At 42.2% G+C, this 18,418-nt stretch overlaps 1 protein-coding gene across 1 annotated transcript; it reads left to right on the top strand.

The window, feature by feature from the left end:
- The first annotated feature begins 247 nt into the window (after window positions 1-247).
- Window positions 248-18,417, top strand: kcp (kielin cysteine rich BMP regulator). The gene is made up of 46 exons (XM_010785116.1): window positions 248-921; window positions 1,732-2,264; window positions 2,511-2,583; window positions 3,216-3,520; window positions 3,820-3,988; window positions 5,300-5,370; window positions 5,474-5,567; window positions 6,026-6,108; window positions 6,192-6,285; window positions 6,455-6,534; window positions 6,623-6,708; window positions 6,833-6,923; window positions 7,273-7,372; window positions 7,484-7,569; window positions 7,840-7,933; window positions 8,054-8,203; window positions 8,284-8,390; window positions 8,630-8,723; window positions 8,834-9,007; window positions 9,087-9,169; window positions 9,252-9,345; window positions 9,908-10,090; window positions 10,267-10,437; window positions 10,528-10,701; window positions 11,349-11,431; window positions 11,539-11,629; window positions 11,705-11,787; window positions 11,864-12,037; window positions 12,306-12,485; window positions 12,599-12,863; window positions 13,062-13,144; window positions 13,227-13,320; window positions 13,399-13,572; window positions 13,680-13,762; window positions 14,202-14,322; window positions 14,404-14,486; window positions 14,847-14,946; window positions 15,067-15,155; window positions 15,444-15,546; window positions 15,639-15,781; window positions 15,881-16,053; window positions 16,179-16,290; window positions 16,370-16,471; window positions 16,574-16,738; window positions 16,820-17,120; window positions 17,719-18,417. The coding sequence occupies exons 1-46, from the start codon at window positions 819-821 to the stop codon at window positions 17,937-17,939; spliced, it is 6,315 nt and encodes a 2,104-aa protein (XP_010783418.1). The 5' UTR covers window positions 248-818; the 3' UTR covers window positions 17,940-18,417.
- Window position 18,418: the final 1 nt, after the last annotated feature.

The following is an 18,418-nucleotide window of genomic DNA, read 5'->3' as shown; positions in this document are numbered from 1 at the left end:
CTACTACTCTCTTCTTCTACTACTACTCTACTCACGACACACACACACACACACACACACACACACACACACACACACACACACACACACACACACACACACACACACACACACACACACACACACACACACACACACACACACACACACACACACACACACACACACACACACACACACACACACACACAGAGTTTTGGCTGCTGCTTCTGTGGCTCCTCTCCAGCCTCCAGACCAGGTTTTAGCTGATCGCCGAAGCGGGGTCTTTGGGAATCAACACCACCAAGCAGTGATGGGTGGCGAGATGTTTTTTTCTTTGCCTGACAAAATTAGAGAAAACAGGGGAAGAAAAGACTTCCCCCACAGCTATCCATCTGGGACTGCAAACTAAACAAGACAAAGAAGAGCCAGTGACCTCACTCGCACTGCACACCTGAACTTTTTAGCTTGCGTGCATATTTTCTATCTCTCTCTTTCTCTCTCAATGGAAATAACAAGCGCATTGGATAATAATAATCAAGGATAGTAATAATCATCAAACTCTTCTCCTTTGTTATCATGGACTGAAAGTGTGCTGTAGAAATTGCCCCAGGGGGAATGTGAGTGTGTGACTGCAGAGAAGTGACGCCCTGCCTGCATCCAGATGTTTCATGTTTCCCCGCGCGCTCTTTGGAAAATATCTGCTCGCGGAGGAAACAGGGGAATCCTAAACACACAGCCATGTCATCAGAATAAGGTTAAGAAAACGATGAATAACATGCCTTTTGCATAAATTGTTTGGATCTTAGACCAGGCTTTCCATTGTTTCCGTCTGGAGAATGGAGAGCAGCAAACTGAGGAGGCTCGTGCTGCTGGAGATACATTTACTGTGTGTCTTTGCGCTGTCTGTGCAGGGGAACTCCAGTCCAAAACACGAGAATGGTGAGTTTACTGCAGTGTTCGTAGTTTGGTCAACATTTGTATAGGTTTTATTATATTGTTTATTTTTGCTCTAGAGTAGACTTTTGATTTGATATGGAGATTAGACATGTGAACAAGAAATATTTTACTTTGTTGAAAGTAATTAGAGTTAGATAAAGTTGAAGGTTTTTTTCAGCAACATATTCTCAAGTAAGTATTTTATAGTAAGCAATGATTGCGCAGAACAGTTACACATTATTACATATTATGGTATTGAACTATTATTATTATTATCACTTATACATGATGTGTAAGCAACTTTATTTGTTGTGTTGTAGTCAAGATCATATCAACTCATGATTTTGGGTATAGTTTACCCTAGTTTTCTATTAGCTTTTTGCATGCATAATCCTTATTTGCAAAATTACTATAGCTATAGTAATATTTAGATGCAAGTAATCAGCATTAGTCAAATGTAACTTACCTGAACAAAGCTTCTTCCCACAACTGGGGTACTCAAAATGTATCATATCAACCAAAGCAAAAAAGCTTAGAGAGTTGTATGTCCTATTGCAATAATTGAGAGGCAGATGGATGTGACTGACTGTAGGCTACCATGCTGGTTTGTTGCTGTTTTGTTTGAGGTCAGTTTGGCAGCCATGTGTAAACAGCAGATGAAAGGTTTCATTCTGATTTAGTCTCAAAAACACTCCCATTCAACACAGCCCAAAAACCATGACATTCCTTATTATACAGAGCACGACCTCCTGTTGATGTGTATGATGAATATGAGTATATGTTTGTCACAAGTTTGTGTTTTCTCTTTCCTAGTGATTGACCTACTGGCAGCCCTAAACATGTCCCACCACATGAGCGGTGTGACCAGGCTGCAGAGTCCCGGCAGCGTGATTTACAAATTACGTCCCAGAGCTCCGTACCTGACTCTTCCAGCTGAATATTCCAACTTGTTGTACTCCAACCTTCGGGGTAGCATGGGGGTGCATCTGGTGGGGCATCAGGCGCCAGGCTCAACTGCCACTCTTCTTTCTCTCTCCTCTGGATCCTCGCCTGTTTTTCAAGTCATCTCCTCCACCCTCAATCACACACTACATTTGGACTACCGGGCTGGAGGAGGAGCTCGGGGCCTTGTCAGCGTTCAGTTCCCCGGGAGAAATCCCTTCTCCAGGGAGGAGTGGGTGGAGTTGGCTGTGAGCCTGGACACCGATAGACTGGTATTTTTTGTTGACTGCCAAGAAGCTGTGCTTCTACCAATAAAAAGTGAAGAGAGAATCAACCTGGAACTGCCTCAAGATGTTGTTGTCACTCTGGCCAGCACACCAGGAAAGAGAGACAGCAAGTTTAGTGTGAGTTTTGCAAACATGTACATACTCACACACTGACATGTTTGAAGCCACTTGCAGGTCAGCATAATCACAAAAAAGGTTGAAATATGAAAGAAACAGCAACATTACAGTATTTTGAGCTATGTAACTTTATGTCCAAAATGTAAGCAATAATTCTGCAAACGTACATGTTCATATTATATGTTCTGTCTCAATTCAATGAACAATGAAGTATGTGAGGATTTCTATGTTTCTTTATGAATGCAGGGATATATGAAGGCGGCAGAGATTTCAATGAAATCGTATCCAAGGCGACCATGGCTCTGTGACAATGTTACAGGTAAGAAAAGATCAACCAAAACTGTAAATCCTTTTCTTTGTTTGGATGGTCAAATATTAGGAAACAACCCTTTCATTGTCAACATTTTACTAGAGATCTTGGATTAATTTCCTTCTTTAAAAAGTATTTATGTTTATGCACACTGTTTGTCTGTACATGGGCATCTATATATTCGAGTAAGTAACAGCGTGCTGAAAAGCAGACACTGCAGAATTTATGCCAGAGGCTGCAGTGTCATCCCTCTCTCATTTCCTATTGCTGCATTCTTTCTCTTTATTACTGGCACAAATCATTCATTATGTTATGAGAAGTCTTGTACTGGGAGACATGTTACATATTTTGTCAGTTTCTGAGTTCTCCTGCCATAAACAGTTATATAAATAATAAATAACTGATAAAAGTTATGTTGCAAAACCTAAAACTCATTACTGGGACTACCATTGTGTATAGGCATTACGTGATTATATTGTGGCCCTCAGGCAAATAGTCCCATAAAAGTTTGTTTATTGTTTCTCAGTGTGGGTCCTCATCTTGACAGCGTCTTACCAGGATGTGTTTTTTAAGCTCCGAACTTGTTCTTTTATTCATTCAGGATTCTATTCTCCTACTAAACTGATGCTTTTTCCTTCCAGATGACCTTCCTCCCTCTCAGTCCGCAGACGCCAGTAGCTCAGATTCTCCGACCGACAGCGGTCCAATATTCCAGCAGGCCGCATCCCCCAATAAACCTAAAAGAAGCCGCAGGCCAATAGACCAAACCAGACATTATCAGCAGGACGTCCAGAGTGACCAGCTGCAGAGAGGTGTGGTGTTCGGGCCCCCGGGATCTCCTCAAGGGGTGAAGTCGGTTTCTCAGGCACAGAAAGATGACAGGCTGAAGAGGCTGGAGAAAAGCATGGAGGAACTGGCTCGTATGCTGGACATGGTCAAAACTGAAGTATGTATTGCACTTAGACTTTCCCTGATACAACATGAATGTCAAGTGATGTACATGCCTCTTCTCCTTATCGTATTGACATATTTTAGATTGTTGCTTTTATTGCATTTAAATGGTCTATTGTTTTTTACTTGTACTTGTTTTATGGCGTGTGAGCTGTGCTGTGTGATCTTTGTATGTTTTGTTTATTTATTTGACTGTAGAGCACTTTGGTCTGGAGGTTTTAAAGTGCTTTATAAATAAAGCTGTATTTTATTGTATGTCAAATTACTTGACATGGTATTTTTGTTTTTCTACAGAATGCAAACCTAGAGTCACGCGTACAGTACCTGGAGGGATGTGAGTGTGTGAGGCAGCGATGTGTGTGGGAGGGGCGAGAGGTAGATGATGGCCAGCATTGGCAGATTGACATTAACACTGTGTGTACGTGCACATCTGGAAAGGTCACATGCCGAGCCAACATCAAAGGTAAAAATGACTCAGCGTTTTCCAGTTCTCTTTATCTCTCTCTTCTGCTCAATTTGTTTATCTTTTTATCACAGATACTCTTTCAACAACCTTACACCAGCACACATTCCTCTGGTGCAAACTAGTTAGTTTGAAGAAGGCCATCCCTCTCCCAGACCCTTGTCTGTCTCACTCCTGTCAAAAGGGAGACGTATGTTTTTTCTTGACCTCTGACCCCACTGGGTTTCACTGCTACTATCCCAGAACCAGTGTGTCTGAGACTGCAGAGTCACGTAGTAGTTTTAGAGTTCCTTGTTGTTGTATGGTTATACCGTTGTGATCAGCTCCCTGATGGGTGCTATTAAGGTAAATGTGTGCAACTGCCTGCTTTAATGGAGTGATAATAACATGAAGGAGTTTAGATAATGTCGGTCTGTCTCTCTTGGCCTGTCTTATGGTGCACATATTCACCATCAATGTACAACACATGTGTCCAAAAAGCCCTCTGACCCCTCTCTCACCCTCCTCAAGTACACTCTCTGTCACTGTCTTTGCCTTCTCATTCATCTTCCCCTTAATTGTTTCTGCATGTAGGCCAGAAGACTCCAATGGCACTCAGTTGATGCACACTTTCCGACTCCCACTCCCACACACACATGCACACACACACTTTGATCTTATGCATGCTTGGCTCACTAGAGGAATTGCCTGATGGCTGCTGGCACAGTAGGAAGCCTCACAAGCCTCTCTCACACTCTGTGATTATTGCCCTCTCTCACACACAAACACATTGTCTCTTTCCTTTGGAGGGTTGTCATTAAAATAATTATCTTCTAAAATGTCCATGCTAAGCAATAATATTTAATGAGCTCCCTAAAAGCCTTTTATGAAAGAAAATAGCTATGTTGCTCCTCAGTGTTTGGTATTTGCTATATTGTATACAACTTAATTTTTCATAAAAATAACTTCAACAGCCACAGAATGGGAAAGTTATGATCCATTTCTCCAACCGTAAATCTGTTCCAGAGTTAATAGACTTGCTGGTTGTAGTCTTTTTAACGGCTGAAAGGCTGCAGGCAATTGTGGTTATAGTTACGGCCCATAAAATATAGTGTGTGCGAGAGCGAGCACATGTACATTACATCGGAACCACGCTGTACTGTCATCACTGGAAAGAGAGCAGAGCCAGATGTTTCCAAGTGACCGACAACAGAGTAAAGTCAAAGACAATTTGTATTGACAAACAAAGAGGGACCACCTGTGACTTCCACATTCTTGTTTTATTATTAAACTATCAGGTTGCACTCTATATAACTTCTGTGTCCTCTTCAGACTGTGAGCCGGATGGTACAGTTCATAATGTTTCCTACAGTAAAGATGGCTGTCAGACTTGTACGTGTAAGGTGAGTGTATCCATTTTCACACATGTTGGGAACCTAAACGACTACTCTGTTCTTCACCTGCTAATCATGTTGTCTCTCCTCTGTGTCACCTCATTGCCAACAGGGAGGTGATAAGGAATGCTTTCCTGAACACTGCCCTTCACTGGATTGCACACACAAAGAGACGGTACCAGGACACTGCTGCCAGCGGTGCAGAGGTAAGGACACAGCAATAATAAACATCTGTACACAACAATGTTTATAAATAAAAAGCAATCTATCACAAAATATTAAATGTGCCCTCGTTCATGAAATTCAATTTTCCAAACACTTAACTGGGTTGTTTGAAAATGACATTTGTCCAACTGTCTCACAAAGGTTGATATGGGCTGATCATAAAACATATATTATGACAGCACTTTTTGTTAATTTCGCATTTGTTGCAACACAAAACCATTACTACTCGGACTCCTCTTTTATAATGCAATGTGTTGACAGTTTAATAGTGACAATAAAGATCTCGTCCAGACAGCGGCGGGTGCAAATGTGCTTCCAGAGGGGGGGAGGGTTATATTACTCGATTTGTCAAAGCTGACAGATTTATTTGCAATTTGTTTTAGATGCACGAAAAGATTGGTCTTTCAGAAATACACATTTGTATTTATTACCTTTGCAGGCTGCATCCATTCTGGTGTCCAGTATGATCATGGAGCCACGTGGAGGCCGGTAGCCGATCCCTGTGATGTCTGCCTCTGTCTGGTGGGTCCCATTCTGACTGACTGTAACCTCCCATCTTTTCTGACATCTTCATCTGTGTTGACATCGTCCTCTCTTTTCACCAGGAGGGTCACGTTCGCTGTGAGACTGAGCGGTGTAACACCCCATGTAAAAACCCAGCTGCTCCCCCGCCCAATACCTGCTGTCCAGATTGTCAAGGTGTGTTCCTTCGCTTCACTATAGCAGTGTTGTGCGTCTTCAGTAAACTGCAGAGACACAATGTGTGATTGTGTGTGTGTGTGTGTGTGTGTGTGTGTGTGTGTGTGTGTGTGTGTGTGTGTGTGTGTGTGTGTGTGTGTGTGTGTGTGTGTGTGTGTGTGTTTTGTAGGCTGCGGTGTGAACAGTCATGACTTTCCTAACGGAGCTGTGATCCCTACTGCAGACCGTTGCCAAGAGTGCACATGTGTGGTATGTCGTTTATCCCATTATCCATAATTAACTTCAATATTTTTGGTTGATTAATCAGGTTTATCCTCATATTACCTTTCTCCTCCAGGATGGAAATTTGGCTTGTTCCCCACGTCCCTGTCCTGCTTTGTCTTGTCAAAACCCTGTACAACGCTCTGGAGACTGTTGCCCACGGTAACCAACCTGCCTAATCTTTTTAAAGCCTGCATCAAACCACCTTATTCGCTGCCTCTTTTGAAAATAGCTAAAACATTAACCCAGGTTTTAAATATGTATGTTGGGTGTATGTGACCTGTAGGTGTGAGCAGTGTGAGTATGAGTCCTTGGTCTATGTGGATGGACAGAAGTTCCCCTCCAGGAGAGACCCCTGCCTCCAATGCCGCTGCTCTGTGGGTTGAGTTGGAGATTTCCATTTGTTTTTCATTTCATGTATGTTCATGTGACTGTACTGATGATGTGTTTGCAAGGTTTCGTGACCCAGAGGTTTAAAGACAACCTATCAAAGCCTATTGCACCTTCAGAAATGAATGTGATAACCTTAACAAATGGTATAAAGTGTGAGAATTAGGCTATCTTTTTAAGCCGGTAAATGACACAGATGCTGATATATCTGAAATTAACTATTGTGGACTCATATATTGAGGCAGATTTATCATTGAGCTGTGTAATCAGGCCACTGACTGTTAATATGTTCTATCTGAATGACACATTTAATATCTTCTCTTATTTACCTGTTAGGCAGGTGAAGTCTCTTGTGAGCGCATGGATTCATCATGTCCCACGCTACACTGCAGCCATCCAGCTAAGCACAAAGGAGAGTGTTGTCCCACATGTGATGGTCAGAAATTCTTCATGTTTGTCAAATTTGTTTTGCCTATTGAATGCTGTGTTCCAATTTGAATATTGCCGTTCAAACTCAAGCAAACATAACTAGAGTTTGTTTCCATAGAATGTGAGTATGACAGGAGGGAGTATGCTGATGGAAAAGTGTTCATCCCTGCTGGAAGTGGACCCTGCCTGCAGTGCAGGTGTAAGGCAAGTCTGAGTGGTGTATGCAGGAAGACGGTTGTAAAACTTTGAGGATTTTTGTCCAAAACGTTTCAGTTTAATTTGTGTATTATCGTTTTTCACAAAAATAGATGTTTCTACTTCATGTCTCAAAACATTACAATTTTTTTCACTATCTTTTGGATGTTGGAGCTTAATATAATTCTATATTATTAACGTGATAGCTGTTATGGTTCTCAATGCTCATATAAACTGAATTGATAATGCAGTCATAATGTTTTTATGTTTCTGTTATAGGGTGGGAATGTCATTTGCCGAGAAGAAAAGTGCCCTCCTGTCCAGTGCTCCAACCCCATTATAGACCCACATCTCTGCTGTCCAATATGCAAAGGTAATAATGCACGCATATGAATACATATGAAATAATTTAAATAGTTGCCAATTGTTTGTATGTCAACTGCCTAATTGTGCAGCTCTATAATACATAACAACTTCTCTTTTCTCCCTGTAGCGTGTGTGTTGGAGGGAGTGGAATATGAGGAAGGCTCTAAATGGCAACCTGAGGGTCCATGTTCCAGCTGCAGCTGTGTGAATGGAGAGAGGAGGTGTACGCACACACAATGCCCCTCCACCGAGTGCCTGCATCCCAGCAAGATCCCAGGTAAGAGCGAGTGTGTCTGAGCTTTGCTTTTACGCAGGTGACCGTGTGACATCGGGACACTGTCTCTTTTATCTCCCTAGGCTCCTGCTGTCCAGTATGTGAAAGCTGCACCTACAATCATCGTATCTATAGCAACGGACAGAGGTTTACCACCCCTGACCACCCCTGCCACATCTGCACATGTCAGGTGAGCAAGTCTCCATTCACATTTTACCCTCTATTGTACCTTTCATTGTTTACAGTGATGTGTTCAAATCTCCATTTGCATGTCTTTGAGAATGTATGGTTCCCAAAGTCAGAACTGAATTGTGAAATCAATCTTTTAGATCTTATGCAGCTACCGCGTGGAATAAATAACAAACCAATCTTAAGATTCAACATTTTTTTAACGAGTTTAAAGCTTAAGTGTCTTTTTCTCTTCCTCAGCATGGCAGTGTAGAGTGTGAGAGAAGACCTTGTCCCCCACTCAACTGTTCCAACTCATACACACCACATGGAGAGTGTTGCCCTAAATGTCCAGGTGCTCAAACTCAGACACAGATATCATGAATCAAGTAGCACACAGTGTGTGAATTATATTATACCGTCAGTCCTCTAGATATAATGCCTGTGTGTTTAAATCTTTCCCAGATTGCTCCTTTGAAAACCGCATATTTGTAGATGGAGAGGCTTTTCCTAACCCTGTGAGTGTGTGTGAGGAGTGTAAATGTGTGAGCGGCCAGATTGACTGCCACCAGGCACAATGCCCTCATCCTCACTGTAACGCGCCTCTGTCTGGAACATGCTGTCAGAATAACTGCAATGGTGAGGAAACATGAATTTTCTATCAGGAATACAAATACAGTTAACGAATGAAAACGTAATCTACATTCATCTACATTAGGCTGCAGCTACGCTGGAAAAGAGTATCCCAATGGACAGGAGTTTCCCCATCCTACTGACTCATGCAGGACGTGCAGCTGCATAGTAAGAAAACCATGATGACTTACCATTCCTATGGTCTTCTTGAAAACATTTTTTAATTGAATATGTGTTGTGTTTGTTGAAGAATGGGAATGTCCAGTGTCTGATGAAGAGGTGTCCTCTGCTGTCGTGCTCAAACCCAAATGTGCTCCCAGGAGACTGCTGCCCCCAGTGTCCTGGTAAGGAAGTTCGAGAAGTGCATTTAGTGCCCGATCGCCTCTATTTGCATCAAAAAGGGCACTTTCTTTAGCTACGATCACACTGGAGGAAATAGTGTCCCAATTCTTCTGTGTGCATTTTGACTAAGATCTGTTTTTTCACAACAGCACAAATTATATTTTTGATTCTGATTTTGTCACTTTTATAAGTGGTCCTAGAAACAGGTCTGATCCACCTTTTTGCTTCATTTTATTGATCAGACATTTTTTTTTCTTTATATAAAGAGATTGCTTCATCTGATCCTTGTTTGGAAAAAAGAGAATAGCTTAACGGAGATCATCACAAAAATCCTTAATGCATCATTTTAAACGTATTTCCCATTAAGGATTTAGACTTTAAAGGTTGAACTTTCACACAAACTCTATTCCTCCTTATTTAATTGGCCAGTAAATCCTTCTGCAAAATGTACATTTCTTAGATTTTCTGCTGTTGGTTTTATTTCTTGGTGAACACAACATAAATAAACATGACTGATGTAAAGCCAAGTCCTACAGTTGATTCTTTCCACTGATATTCCTTCAGCTCCTCCATTGGACTGTTTGTATGAACAACAATCATACAGACACACTGAGCGTTTCTACCACCCGACTGACAGCTGTCAATCATGTGCCTGCACCAATGGGGCGGTTCACTGTCAGCGCAAGACCTGCGTCTTTGCTCCATGTTCTCACCCCATCACACAGCAGTGCTGCCGGACCTGTGAAGGTACAGATGCTTAAGTCCTTCCAAGATTAAGATACTGTAACATAACGTTTTTAAGTCTGGATCAAGAACATAATATCCATTGCAACAAAAAACCTCAGACATAACTGTTCAGTCACAAAATAAACTGTACTGATGATCATTTTATCATGTTTCAATATGTTCCACTTTGCTTGCAGGCTGCCTATTTGAGAGTCGAGAGCGAGCTAATGGGGAGTCGTGGGATGATGCATCAGACCCATGTAAAATATGTGTCTGCCGTGAGGGCTCTGTCCGCTGTGAGAGGAAGCGATGTCCCCCGTCCAACTGTAACCACTCCGTCCAGAGACAGTGCTGCATGTCCTGTGAGGGTGAGTGAATATCCCAGTTACTGAAAATCATCCGCAGACATTTCCCATGGTTTTCTCAAAGATATCTAAACTCCAGTTTTCTACTTGCAGGCTGCATGTTTCGTGGAAAAGAGTACCATGATGGCACTGAGTTTGCTGATGACAAAGACCCCTGTGGTGTGTGTTACTGTTACGGAGGCGACGTCGTCTGCACTAAGACCCCCTGTTATGGAGAGTGCAGCCACCCTTACAAACCACCCGGACAATGCTGTGGAGAATGTGAACGTATGTTGAGTCAGCATCAAACTCCTTGTTTAAAGGAAAGCTTTTCCCATTTTGTAAATCAACCACTCCACCAATGTTTTCTTGAATCCTTAAATACAACTTTATTTTCTTGTGTGCTGCCACAGTCAATGAGGAAACCAAAATTGAGCAATGTCTTGGTGAATTTAAGTATACGGGACAGTGTTTAACAGCAAAACTGTATCAAAACATCTGTTTGCAATTTATCAAATAACTTGTCTGTCAATATCCAGTTGTATGCTCACTAATTCACTTCTTGCTAAATCTTACTTTTAACACTTCTGCATTAACAATCATGCATTTTTCTTGTCTGTGGTAGTCCGGCCGAGTGGCGAAAATGCATTCGTTTGTCAAGTAGTAAGAAAACAACAGAATAAATGGGACTTGGATTACACTGAATCATTTTGATATAGCTTTGCTGTTGTTAAACTCAGTCCATATGTAAGGACTCTTTGTTCACAGTTGAGGCATGCAAGATAAACAACATTTAAGAATTTAAAGTAACATGGGGTGTATAAAGATATGCAAATGATGATTGTGTGGTTCAGGTACTGCTCAAATGTCTTGATTTTAATCAACACTGACAGTAATACAAAATAAATCAAATTAAACCTGTCTTTGTTTGATAGGCTGTTCCTATAATGGTGCAGTCCTTGCAACTGGTCAGTCAATCCCTGACCCAGGAAACCTCTGCTCTGAATGTACCTGCCAGGTAGCTTCAACACACACACACACACACACATACAATCACACTCATTCATGTACACATTCCTGCTGGTTTATCTCTTTGGGCAATGTGTCATGCTTATCCTCCTACAGAGCGGTTCAGTGCGATGCATGAAGAAGTCGTGTCCAGCAGCCCCCTGTCGTCACCCCGTCACTAACCCATGTGGCTGCCCTGTCTGTGATGGTAACCAGCTTACAACATATTACAGTTTGTGACATGAGGAGTAAGTCAATAATCAATGTTTGACTCTGTGTGTAGGTTGTCAGTTCCAGGGTTTGACTTATGTTGACGGGCAGATCCTTCCAGGAGGAGAGGGAGGATGCCAGGACTGCACATGCTCAGTGAGATGGGAGAAGGGCTTTGTTAATTTTGGGGGCTCGTTACAGCTGCTGTACCTCTCATCTTTCTTTTCCACAGAGAGGTGAAGTTGGGTGTACTCAGAGAAGATGCCCTGCCATCTCATGCTCACACCCAGCTCTGGATGGCTGTGCATGTGGAGTGTGTGGTGGATGTAACTTTAATGGTCGAGGCTGTTTCAATGGAGAAAGATTCCCACATCCTTCAGATCACTGCCAGCTCTGCTCCTGTCTGGTACTACTAACATACTCATTGTTAAAACCTGACAAAAATACAATTATAAGATAATCCAAACAAGCAGGGTGGTTTGGTTGTGGAGTATTCCTTTATTCCCATCGCACTGACCCTATGGAAAGCACTTTTGTGTTTTGCATATGGAGTATTAATAAACCTAGCTACCACTCCATCATGTGTTTATCTTAAGTTGTACGTCAGGAATATGACTTAACATGTAAAGGACATTTTATCAACCTCAATTTGGTGCGTGTGTTTCTTTGTATAGAACGGCGGTGTGGTGTGCTCACATGTGTCTTGTCCGAGTGTTTCCTGTGTGCGCCCAGTGACCCGGTCTGGGGAGTGCTGCCCTGCCTGCACAGGGCTTTGTCTTCATCGGGGGAAAGAGTATCAGTCTGGCTCCTCTTTCACCTCGCCCTCTGATCCCTGCTCATCATGCTCCTGTCTGGTCTGTCTAACATGCATTTTTTTCGGAATTAAACTATATGATTAATTCCATCCTTCCTGTTTTTCAGTTTTTACAACTTTTAGTTATTTCTCTTTTTCCCATCCGTTGATTAGAATGAGGTGGTGAACTGTCAGAAGAGACCTTGTCCGCTCCGGTGCTCCCACCCGGTCCCTTCAGAGACCTGCTGCCCAGTCTGTGACTCCTGTCTGTATGAGGGGGGGGTCCACTCTCACAGCCACACCTTCACGGCTCCCTCCAACCCCTGCCAGCGCTGCACTTGCGTCCGAGGCACCGTCACCTGTGTGGCCCTGGTCTGCCCGCCTACACCCTGCGTCCGACCAGTTACCAAGCCAGGACAGTGCTGTCCTGAGTGCACAGGTACTATAAGTCCTGTAATAACTTAACTTAATGTGCAGATGTGCTTAATGTGTATTTATCCAAAATTCACCCACTTCTTTTCAACCGGACACACTTATGCACACATAAAAACATAAGACAACAAACCATATCCCTCTCTAAACAACATATTCTTCTCATTTTTTCTACATCTCTGTCTCTGTCTCGTGACTCTCTCAGTTTGTATTCTTGATGGGCAGGAGTTCACTGACGGGCAAACATGGACCCTGAGGTCAAACCACTGCTCCACCTGCTCCTGCCAGGTCTGACTCCTCCAGTTCTGTTTTTTTTCGTCACGTTTGCACTTTCCTGATGTTTAATTTCTAATCAATGTGAGTCCTGCAGGCAGGTGAGGTGAAGTGTGCGTCTCTTGAGTGTCCAAAGCTGCCTTGTATGCATCTGATTACTGATCCAGGATCCTGCTGTCCTCGCTGTAGAGGTAAATATATTTCTTAAAATAATAATCACAGAGAGAAATAGTACTGTTAGTGTTAAGTGAATACATTTTTCTTTCCAGGTTGTATGTATGGAGGAGAGGAGCATACGGAGGGCAGCAGCTGGTTTGCAGACTCCACTCCCTGCATGACGTGCATGTGTGTGGACGGGGTGACCACCTGCTCTGAAGTCCGCTGTCTTTCTCCCTGCATCAACTTCATCAGCGTACCCGGGGAGTGCTGCCCTGTGTGTGCTGGTAATAAAAACTAAAGATCTAACACACAAAGGCTACATGTTTCAAATTAGAATATTATTTTGTTTTGATGCTTGGTGATATCAAATGATTGTTGATTTATTTAATAGACTGTGTATTTGAGGGCAGAGTGTACGGCCCAGGTGACAGTTTCCATCCAGCCGATGACCCCTGCCAGATCTGCACATGTGAGGTACGATGGACTGGAAACTGATTGGGAACTTTTTTTGTGTTAAACTTAGTCATTATATTTATTAATGTAAATAAATGATCAATCATTAGAAAATAGTGAAAAAATGCCAGCAAAAGTTCCCAGACCTCAATGTTTTGAAACCCAAAGATTTTCTATTCAAACAAAACATCAAATCTGTGGATATTTACATTTGAAACTTGAACCACATAATAGTTCCTCTTTTTTGTATTTGTATAGATGACTTAAATGATTAATTAAGTGTCCAACTTGTCTCAAATTCTTGTTCTGTCAATCAATGTATAGATCTTTTTGATAATAAAGGTAAAAGCAGTAGTAGTAGAGATAGCTATGGGAGATCCACAGGATATAGTGGTTGTAGTTGTTGACAGTAATATAATTATTAGTGGTAGTTTTATTCCAACCTATGTGTGTGTCCCAGGTGATGCCGGATGGAGAACAGCACCTGAAGTGTTACCGAAAGCAGTGTCCCAGTCTGGTCGACTGTGCCAAGAGCAACATCTTGTTCTCTGGACCTGACTCCTGCTGTCCTGTCTGTGCACGTCAGTACTAAACCGCCTTTTTATTAACTGTGTATAATCTGCATTATCACTGAGCTTTGGAACATGTGTGTGTTTGTTTAGAGCCTCTCAGTAACTGCACTTCAGCACTGATTGGCAACGAGGTCTCTGCGACGGATGATCCTTGTTTTACGTGCCAGTGCCAGGTACTGCTGCAAAAACACTTAACATGCTGTTATGAATACAGTTTGTCAGTAATAAGATGCATAAAGTGATTTATGACTCAATTAGCAGCAAAGGAAGAGAATGACACTGACACAGCTTGTTATTGCCTTTAATGAAAACATGTATAGCAGACACAATTTAGCTGTAGAAATATCTTATCAAGCTAGAATCATCTGGAGGAAATCAAGTACAATTTCATATTTTTGCCATTTCCTTTGCTTCAAAATGATAGGAAGTTAGTTTGACGTCTCTGCACCTTGAGATCTAAGTTGTTGGGAATCATTTAACTACAGTCAACATACCATGTGATTCTGTGCAGTGATACTGTGTCTGTGATTTAGGATTTGACATGGACCTGCTTACACCAAAACTGCCCCCCCGTCACCTGCCCTTTAAATGAACAGTTTAATTCACCGGACTCATGCTGCCCTGTGTGTAGAGGTGAGATATTGCCATCTTTACATTCCCTATTGTCTGCTTGCCTTGCCTTTAAAAATCAATGTAATTGTTATTAGCATTAAAACATTCAATATTGTGATGCTTATCCTGTGTTTCATACAGATTGTGTGATTGAGGGTCAGAACAGAAGCGTGGACAACGGCAGCAGCTGGACAGACAGCGATGACGACTGCGTCACATGTACCTGTACCGTGAGTCGCACAGAAATACTTGCAATGTTTTCACTAATGATTGTTACATTTAAACCTTTCAAAAATATTTACCTTGGTAAATATATGGCAAATCTAACACAGGGTTAAGTTTTAAATTAGAACTAAAATCCAATAAACAGAGGTGTGTCCTACTTGTCTAGTGTTGTAAAAGAATGCTGCATTGATTTGGAGGTCACATGACATGGCAGTTACTTCAGGAGTATATTGTATCTATTCAGACCATGTACTTCTAAAAACGAATCCGTTCTTCCTGTGTTTCATCCTCAGTTGGGCTATATTGAGTGCAGCATTGAAGAGTGTTTACCTGAATTTTGCCTGAATAACCAGAAGAAAGTGAAGATTCCCGGCAAATGCTGCTATGAATGCCAAGGTATCCCAGCCAGCCATTACAGTGAACTCAAAAAACTGTACTGTTCTGTTAAGTTTATATTATATGTGTTTGTTTGTGTTTGTGTGGTGTAGACTCAGGGGCGTCGTGTTTGTACCAGGGAACAGTGTATCAAGCTAGCGAACAGTGGGAGGTGGATGAGTGCACCGGCTGTACGTGTATGTCTGGAGAAGTACACTGTCACAGTGAACGCTGCCCTCCCCTCACCTGTGCAACAGTCAGTACAACAAACAAACACACAAGTCCTCATAATCTGAAATGTTGCCGTAATGCCTCACTATTCTGAGTCTGTGTGTGTGTGTGTGTTTGCCCTCAGGATGAGATGCCAGCCATTGTCCCAGGTTTGTGCTGTCCTCACTGCCTTCCTCGTCCTGCCACCTGCATTGCCTTCGGAGACCCTCATTATCGCACCTTTGATGGCCGCATGCTGCACTTCCAGGGAGCTTGCACATACATCCTGGCCCAGGACTGTGAAGGAGGAGACTTCAGGTGATGGGTCACCAGTTGTTATTTATGGGAGTAAACAGGTTCAGCCATATACTTCTCTATTTGTCGACCCGCTAAAAAATTATTTTAATGAAATGATCTGTTTGATCTGATTCTTGTTTGATCAGTATTCATGCCACTAACGATGATCGTGGGCGTAAAGGAGTGTCCTGGACCAAAGAGGTGACTGTGTTTATCGGAGACGTCACAGTGCAGCTACTCCAGGACTGGCTTGTGAAGGTTTGTGTGTACAGTTACTGCAAATGAACAACAGTTATGTTGGTGTTGTAGATCCACTCAGCCATTTTTTAATCTTCAGGTGAATGGTGAGGTCGTGCCTTTGCCCTTCCTTAGAGAACCATACATCTATGTAGAACGACAAAGCAACATCATCTTACTCAACACTAACATCGGCCTGAAGGTACAGTATTTTTATTTAATCTTTTGTCTTTTCTATAACATGATTGGAGACCATTTGTTTCCCAAGTTTGTCACACAGTTACGCCTGCTGGTCCTCCTTTAGGTTCTGTGGAGTGGCCGCTCACATCTGGAAGTGAGTGTGCCTGGATCCTATAAGGGCCACACGTGTGGCCTGTGTGGAAACTTCAACAACTACTACCAGGATGACCTCCGTATGCCTAGTGGACGAATCAGCCTATCAGAGTCCGACTTTGGCAACAGCTGGAGGGTAAAATAAAAACAAAGAGAGACCCGGAATAAAAATTAATTGTCAAGCCTTTTATCTGCTACTGAAGTTTGTCATTTTTAGGTCAAAAATAGTAGCCACTCCCTCTCTTCCTGTCGCCCCGGTGAGGATGTGGACCCCTGTAAAGAAGCAGGCTACCAGGCCAAGAAGGGGGCTAACGCTCGCTGCAAGGTGCTGAAGTCTGCAGTCTTTAAGCCGTGCCATCGTGTGGTGCCTCCTGAGCCGTGGTACGGAGCCTGTGTGTACGACCTCTGTGCCTGCGGGGCCAACACTGAGGAGTGTCTGTGTGACACACTGGAGGCCTACGCCAGTCAGTGCAGAGAGGCCGGAGTCACCCTGCAATGGAGGGGCCCATCTCTGTGTGGTGAGGAAAAGAAAGACCTAAGATCCTGATGACACGATTTCTTAATCAGAAACTGTATATGGGTAATCATTTGTGTGACAGTGAGCAGTTAATGGAGTTTTCATATATGAGTCATATTTGTATCATTGCATGTGTGAAAGAGGGTTATGCAAGTAGGAAGATAATTCTGTCCTGACTTTTTGAACAAATAATGTTTTCATGAAACACATTATATTTCAAACCAAGTTTCAGGCTCTTTAAACACTTATTGTGTAAACGATAATAAAGATAAGGGGTGATAAGTACAAATGTTACTGAACCACTATGCAAAATTAACAAATTATAACTGTAGGCACTTGCCGTTAAATAATATTCATTATAACTGATCATTTCTTTTTATAATCTCAAAACACACTCTGTGACTAATGCTCTGCTTTTGTTCATAATCTCAAAAGTCCAACTGCTCTTGTTGTACAATGCTCAATCACAATTTACAGTGCAAGTAACAAGTCCTTCACATCAATTAAGCCTCTAATAAAACTACCTGGCAGTTGCACACATCACCCTTGAAGCCTTCACAGTGTCTCATATTGTTTTTCCCTGTCACTATCTTCCACAGCTGTGGGCTGTCCAGTGGAGAGGGGCTTTGTGTTTGACGAGTGCGGACCCCCCTGTCCTGTAACCTGCTTTAACGCTGACGTGCCTCTCGGGGTGATAGAGAGCCACTGCTTCAAGCCCTGTGTGCCGGGCTGCCAGTGTCCTGCTGGTCTGGTTCTACACAACAACCACTGCATACAGCCAGAAAAGTGCCCCAAGATCATTCATGATAAAGCCCTATAATTCTTTGAACTCCTCACTATCAAATGGACACATACACACACATGCACTGCCACCTCTAACAATCTTCAATCCAAAGAAAGGACATCAGAAGCCTCTGTTACTGTATACTGAATTTTTAAATGGAAAAACAGATGAACCTCCATGACCTGTGGATTTAAAATAGGTAAACCACTGCATTTTTGTGTTTTTTAATCCACTTTGTTATCTTGTTACATGTAGCACTGAATATTTATACTACACAAGGGTTTTTATGTTTTAATTTCACATTATTAATAATATGAATCTGTTCTGTTTTATACATGATTTTGTCCAAAACCTTTCGATTATTTCAACAGTATTATTTACTACCAAAAGTTGTTTACTGTACGTGTTTATTTCAGCACGGTGCGTTGTCTGACTGTTCATGCAGTGATCCTCATACTCTCAGGTACTCTTTTTGTCACTTTTCTTTGTACGAATAAACGAAAACTTCACAATAT

The sequence above is a fragment of the Notothenia coriiceps genome, unplaced genomic scaffold (assembly GCF_000735185.1).
Source record: "Notothenia coriiceps isolate Sejong01 unplaced genomic scaffold, NC01 NC01_scaffold00000791, whole genome shotgun sequence".
Lineage (NCBI taxonomy): Eukaryota > Metazoa > Chordata > Actinopteri > Perciformes > Nototheniidae > Notothenia > Notothenia coriiceps.
This window is presented reverse-complemented; position numbering and strand designations above follow the sequence as displayed.